The sequence below is a fragment of the Callithrix jacchus genome, chromosome 15 (assembly GCF_049354715.1).
Source record: "Callithrix jacchus isolate 240 chromosome 15, calJac240_pri, whole genome shotgun sequence".
NCBI lineage: Eukaryota > Metazoa > Chordata > Mammalia > Primates > Cebidae > Callithrix > Callithrix jacchus.
The window spans coordinates 13,034,982-13,042,168 of record NC_133516.1 but is presented as its reverse complement, the minus strand read 5'-3'; the positions used below and the strand labels follow the sequence as shown (position 1 = coordinate 13,042,168).

Here is a 7,187-nt window from a genome sequence, read left to right as displayed (position 1 = left end):
TGTCAGACATGTCATGCTTACAGGCACGTCTTACATTCTATGTCCTTGCACTTTAACCAAGATGTCTGTGCTGGACGTGCTCACAGGCATGCCAGCTCTCCACTGCTTTTACCTGTTTAGAAATGTTTTAAGTTGTCAGCAAACCGGGTTTTAGTTTAGATTGTGGGGTCTGGCTCCAGCCAATGGAGATCAGGCACAGCAGTAAGGATGACCCCAAACGTATAAGGGATAGATTTGTCTGCTTTCCTTTGTTCATTGCACTCTCATGGCATGATGGCTAGTGAGAGTGCCCTTCCTGCAGTCCAGGAAGTAAAAATTGCATTGCTCAAAGATCCTTTGTCTCAGGGCTGATTTTTCTTTGCAGCACTGAGCATCTATTTCCAAGAGTCTATGGTTCCCACTTTACAGGGTTACTATCAGGATTCATACAGCGCCCTTGGAGTGCCTGCTACACATTAGTAACTCAATAACTGGTGGGTACTATTATTACTATTAATGTGTCTTTTCTGAATGCCCACCTTTTTGAAAGCTGTGAGTTGAGGAACTGCCAAAATAATAACAGACACAGCAATTTACTCAGGTGAATGTGAGAGCTGTACATTCTCCAGGCTGTGGACATGCCTGGAGGGTGAGATGGTGAAAAGAATGTGTGGCAGCATTCTGGAAACTCAGGAGCCAAAGACCCTCTTGGGAAAACAAAAAATGCATCCTAAAAAGAGAACGAAGAGAAACGATTTGGTTTGCAGACAATGGGTCTGAGTAACAGGAGGGATTCAGAGTATTGCAGGTATTTCTGACAACACCCAGATGCCCATGGACCCCTCTGGAGTCCCAGTGGAACCGAAAGGAAAGAGCAAGTGGCAGCTTGTCCTGTGGGTGCAGCATCCAGCTGCAGAGGTGGAGCCTCTGCAGCTCCAGGATCCAGTCCCCTCATGGCTTCGGCTCTGAGCGAGCTGATGCTCTTGCCGCTAACATGGCAGGTACTAGCAGCACCTCTGGTGGTCATCAGCAACCTCGCTACCCTTTGAGCATCTCCAGCAACCAGAGAGAGCCGAGGAGTTCGGGAAAGAAGCCAGGGAAATAAGTTTTACCAAACAGTTTTGTGAGTCTATTTTTACTCCTACATGGTCATGATTTGGGGGAATACGGGCTTCAGATAGAAAGTAGAAGAATAAACTAAAGAAATGAAAAGAAATCATTGTGAAAAAGAAAAGATCAGGCCGGGTGCGGTGGTTCATGCCTGTAATCCCAACACTTTGGGAGGCCGGGGCAGGTGAATCACCTGAGGTCGGGAGTTTGGGACCTGCCTGACCAACATGGAAAAACCCTGTCTCTACTAAAAATACAAAATTATCCAGGTGCTGTGGCTCGTGCCTGTAATCCCAGCTACTCGGGAAGCTGAGGCAGGAGAATTGCTTTAACCTGGAAGGCAGAGGTTTGAGGGAGCTGGGATTGCGCCATTGCACTCCAGCCTGGACAACAGAGTGAAACTTCATCTCAAAAAAAAAAAAAAGAAAAAAGCAAAGATCATGTTTGAGTTGTAATTAAGTTGCTCTCAAATAGGTGCTTTTCTGAACCAAAAGGTGCTACTGCTGTCATGTCCAGGGGCGCAGTGAAGCCTCCACTTGTGCAAGGCAGCTGGTGGCCCCTAGACACAGACCTTCAAATAATAAGGTGGGTGTTAGAAAAGGCACTTTCCAGTGCACACAGGGCCATTTGTGTCTCTTCCAAGTAAAGTAGATGTCTCTCTCTTTCTCTCTCTCTCTCTCTCTCTCTCTCTCTCTCTCTCTCTCTCGACAGTCTTGATCTGTCACCAGGCTAGTACAGTGGCACGATTTTGGCTCACTGTAACCTCTGCCTTCTGGGTTCAAGCAATTCTCCTGCCTCAGCCTCCCGAGTAGCTGGGATTACAGGCACACACCACACCCAGCTAATTTTTGTATTTTTAGTAGAGACGGGGTTTCACCATCTTGGCCAGGATGGTTTCGATCTCTTGACCTCGTGATCTGCCCACCTTGGCCTCCCAAAGTGCCGGGATTACAGGCGTGAGCCACCGCGACCGGCCGGTAGCTGTCAGTTTCAAATGTGCCTCCCTTGGCCTCATATTCTTTTCCTAGCATGATTAAGGGTAGATCAACTCAAATTGCGACACAGACACTGTTAGCGGTAATGAGGATTATGTTAACACTCTAAGTACTTAATGACGAATGAGTCATGTGCCAGGCTGTGACAAAAGGCTTCAGGAGAGGCCTGGTTTTCGCACATAAATTTCTGAAGCTTAAGTCCAGCGTAACTGGATTTAGGAAGTTAATCTCTGTTTTACTGTAATTCCTTCTAATAGATTTTGGCCCCTTTTTTCTCTTTCTCTCACTTCACATGATGCCTGATAGACTTAAAAACACACGTACATAAGAGAAACTCCTTCTTACTTTGGCTAATGAGGAGTTTCTGCAGGAAGACTCTCAATCCCAAGATGTTTTACCGTAACATAATTCAGGGAAAAGCCAATGCTTTCTGCAAAGGGGTGTATTGGGGTGATTCAATCAATGACATCCCCTAGGAACCTAATCCTGAGGAGCCAGGGAGGCAGGACTCCTGGGAGGGCTGAGTGGGGCTGATGGCATGCAGGAGTGAAGATCTGAGTTTTGGAGGGCATAGGAAATGATTCTGGTCTGGTCTGAAACTACAGAGAGGACTGGGTCATAAGTGAGGTGGTGGCCAGGGCAGTGAGGCTGAAATTTGGACAGGCATGAGAGCCTGGCTGGCCCCTGGAGGCAAGAGAAGCTCCAGACTGAAGTTCGCAGGTGAGCCCCTGCCTAGGTGTTCCAGAGGCCGATGATGGTGAGGATGGAGGAGGCCATGAAGAGCAGGTAGAGGCGGAAGAGCAGGGCATCCATCTCGTGGCTGAACTGCACCCACAGCTCCACCGAGTGCTGCCTCTGGGCCTCATGCTCCTGCTGGGCCCTTGTCCGTTCTGAGCCCCCTGTCAGCTCTGTCTCCCTGGGGCCTGGCCTCTGCCCTGCTGACACCTGTGGCTCCTTAGTACCTACAGAAAGACAGAGACCCAGCCATGGGCTGCGAATGTCACCTGTGGCGGGGTGGCGGGGGGGAGGCAGGGAAGGAGGCAGGAGAAGGGGAGGTGGGGGAGGAGGAAGTGTGACTTCCCTCACCAGACAGGTGGGTGGGGGTGAGACCCAGGCCCTCATTTCCCTTCTGGGGCGCAGTGGGACAGCATCTCCCTGGGCTGGTGCAGGACAGCAGCAGAGAGTGGAGCCACTGAGGCAGGGGTAGGGGCTGGGTGGTGGCCACGTGCAGCAGGTGGGTGATGAAGACCGTCTCCAGCAGGCTGACCACCATCAGGGACAGGCACAGGGTGAAGTAGACACCTGCAGGCGAGGAGGGCCTGCGTGAGGGCCAGAGGCACCACCTCGAATTTCTTGTTTCTTCTTTCCCAGAGGCTCTTTTTCCAGGACCCCTTTCACCTTGTCTGGTTCCACTGGCCCTTTCCCACCCAATCCACCTCTCACTTTTGGTCTCTGGATAGATAAAAACATACTGATGAAGGAGGTGCTAGTGGCTGGGAGCAAGTCAGTCATCATGAGCAGGAAGACGTGTCTTGAATGGGTCACGATTCCAACCTCCCAGTGGCAGGTGGAAGCTGAGGGCATCGAGGCAACCAGAACCCCGCCACTGGGTGGCACCAGAAGGTTCATGACGTAGGGGCTGGGTCTGTGCCTGAGGGCCGCCTGGTGGGGAGGAGAGGGAAGGGCAAGTGAGACAGACTGGGAGGCTGCCAGGACAGGTAAGCGCAAGTACTGGGATTTGTCCCTGGCCCAACTGCCTAGTAAGAAAATACCACCTCCCCTCCCTTTCACCGGCCGGTCTCGCCATCCAAAGGCCCCTCCCAAGGCTCGAGTCTCCCATGCTGCTCACCACTGGAATGTATCTCATTCCTTTTGGCGCAACGTGTCAACTTTGTCCCCTTAAATTTTTATTCCTAGCAATGTGCTCTTAGCAAGACTGCGGCGCCACCGACCGAGGTGTGGTGTGCATCTGCTCTTTTCATTTCGAGTTGCTTTATCTCATCAAGGTCTAATCTCTAGTGACTTTGCAGGTGAACATTTAAGACTGGTGGGAGGCAAAGCAGACAGTAAGAGATGCTTTGGGGTTGTCAGGATTTGGAATTACAATATCCCTAAGACAGTATCTACAACCATATCTTTTTAAAAAGAAACAAAAGTTTCTGTCTTCCCAAAAGTTCTGACAGCCGCTGGGGAAGGGGAAGCGCATTCTGAGTGTGAATCACTGGCATAGAGGCTTCGTTCTTTCCTCAAGGGATGATTTATTGAACAACTATTTACTGAGCACAAGTACTGTTTTAGTACTGAAGGTTTATCAGTGAAAAGAGCGACAAAAGCTGTGTGTGGGGTGGTGGTTGACACCTGTAATCGCAGCACTTTGGGAATCGCAGCACTTTGGGATGCTGAGGCAGGCGGATCACCTGAGGTCAGGAGTTCGAGACTAGCCTGATGAATGTGGTGAAACCCCATCTCTACTAAAAATACAAAAACTAGTCTGGTATGGTGGTGTGGGCCTGTGATCCCAGCTACTCAGAAGGCTGAGGCAGGAGAATCGCTTGAACCCAGGAGGCGGAAGTTGCAGTGAGCTGAGATTTCGCCATTGCACTCCAGCCTGGGTGACAAGAGCAAAACTCCATCTCAAAAAAAAAAAAAAAAAAGAGTAAGAGTGAAAAAGGCCAGCTCTGTGGTTCACACCTTTGGGAGGCCAAGGCGGGCAGATCACCTGAGGCCAGGAGTTCAAGATTCCCTCGCAATTCCCAGCTTTCTGTCCTCTGCTCACTCAAAGCCCTTTGTCTGCCTCTCAGCAGTCTACTCTAATGAGCCCCACTTAACTTAGCAGGTGAAAGAGCTGAAGGAGAGCATGCAGCTCTGTTCATCGAAGGGGAAATAGAAGCTGTCCAGTTTACAGATGCCGACCACCGCATCGGCTTATTGCATCTGATGTGACCTTCACTGTTGACAGAAGCCCTGAGACATGCAGGTGTCTGATCCCCACTGATGCTGCGTGGGAGAAGGACAGGGAGGTAGGTGCCATGGCGCTTTGGGTTTCCCCATCAAATGTGGCCTTCTTTCTCTCTCAGGTCACCCCATTCTTGAGCTCCAGCCCCACTCAGATGACTTCTCTCTTCTACCTACAACCACATTCTGGGAGTTTGTAAGTCCTTCAGTTTAGACCCTGCTCTTTTCTAAGTCGAGTCTTTGTGCAGCCCTGTTGGTACATCATGTCCTTCCCTGTAGATGTGGTTTCCTTCTGGCGTTTTTGGCCCTGATACTCCCAAATGCTCGATGAAGACATCTGGAAGCCATAGGTTCTCAGATGTCTTCTCATGTTCTCAGATGTCTGCCATGCCGGCCAGACTTCTTGATGCCTCCGGGTTCATCTGCGTTCCACTGCAGGAATTGATTGTGCCAAAGCCAGGTGCAGGGGCTCATGCCTGTAATCCCAGTGCTTTGGGAGGCTGAGCTGGGGAAATCACTGAAGGTTAGGAGTTCAGGACCAGCCTAGCCAACATGGTGAAACCCCGTCTCTACTAAAAATACCAAAATTAGCTGGGCGTGGTAGCAGTTGCCTATAATCTCAGCTACTCGGGAGGCTGAGGCTGGAGGCAGGAGAATGGCTTGAACCCGGGAGGCAGAGGTTGCAGTGAGCTGAGATTGCACCACTGCACTCCAGCCTGGGTGACAGAGCGAGACTCTGTCTCAAAGAAAGAAACAACAGGAAAAAGAACTGACTGTGCCGGATCTATAGGAAACCTGGCGTGAGAGAATCGGGGGACGGAACTAGTTTTAGTTTTGCTGTGTCTTCTGCACCTTCCTGTTCCTTTTTTCACCCGTTTCTTCACTCTCCCACCCTCTCTCTGGTGACAGTCGTCACACTAACAAAGCGTTTCTTGCTTCCCCCTCTACCTCGGTGTTCTCAAGGCAGAGCTGGAGCTTGGCTCGGGATTCCCTGGGATGGAGCCACATACCTATTGGCTCCCAGGGCCTTAGCGTATGCCACCTTCTCCCTGTGCCCTTTCTCTGCCCTCCTAAACTGGCAGAATAATCAGAAACTTTTCTATTTTCATTATTGGTCTGACTATTTGAACTTGTCTAATTTATGGATATTCTCAGCTTTATCCAATATAATCTGCAAAGCTGGACCTGGGAGTGAAAAAGGGGGTACCAGAGAAGAGGAAAGGGGAAACTGAGTCTGTCATACCATATTTAGCCACAGGAACGAGGTCGCTGCTGAAGGCGTGAATCCTGGAAAAGCAGCTTTCATCTAGATGATTAACTCCAGGAAGCACGTCCAATGCCACCACCCACTCTTTGCGATCTTGGCTCGCTGCAACCTCCACCTCCCAGGTTCAAGAGATTCCCCTGCCTCAGCTTCCGAGTAGCTGGGACTATAGACACACGCCACTATGCCCAGCTAATTTTCGTCTTTTAGTAGAGATTAGAGACGGGGTTTCACCATATTGCCCAGGATGGTCTCAATCTCTTGACCTCGTGACCGCCCACCTCGGCCTCCCAAAGGGCTGGGATTATAGGCATGTGCCACCATGCCTGGCCAGTAATTCTATTTTTATTTATTTATTTATTTATTTATTTTGAGATGGAGTTTCGCTCTTGTGACCCAGGCTGGAGTGCAATGGCGCGATCTCGGCTCACCGCAATCTCCACCTCCTGGGTTCAGGCAACTCTCCTGCCTCAGCCTCCTGAGTAGCTGGGATTACAGGCACCCGCCACCATGCCCAGCTAATTTTTTGTATTTTTAGTAGAGACGGGGTTTCACCATGTTGACCACGATGGTCTGTTGACCAGGATGGTCTCGATCTCTTGACCTCGTGATCCACCTGCCTCGGCCTCCCAAAGTGCTGGGATTACAGGCGTGAGCCACCGTGCCCGGCCAGTAATTCTATTTTTAATACTTTGAGGAACAGCTATACTGTTTTTTCACAGTGGCTGCACCATTTTACATCCTCACAAGCAGTGCACATGGCTTCCAATTTCTCCACGTCATCACCAACACCTGTTATTTTCTGTTTGTTTTTAATAGCAGCCATCCTAGCGGGTGTGAGATGGTATCTTATTGTAGTTTTGATCTGCATTTTCTTAACTATT

At 50.1% G+C, this 7,187-nt stretch overlaps 1 protein-coding gene across 1 annotated transcript; it reads right to left on the bottom strand.

Moving 5' to 3' along the window:
- Positions 1 to 1,151: 1,151 nt before the first annotated feature.
- On the bottom strand, positions 1,152 to 7,129 carry HTR3D (5-hydroxytryptamine receptor 3D). The gene is given in 6 exon segments (XM_078350188.1): positions 1,152 to 3,046; positions 3,171 to 3,386; positions 3,521 to 3,615; positions 3,617 to 3,671; positions 3,674 to 3,746; positions 7,043 to 7,129. Coding segments are annotated over 6 exon segments (756 nt in total). The 3' UTR covers positions 1,152 to 2,816.
- Positions 7,130 to 7,187: the final 58 nt, after the last annotated feature.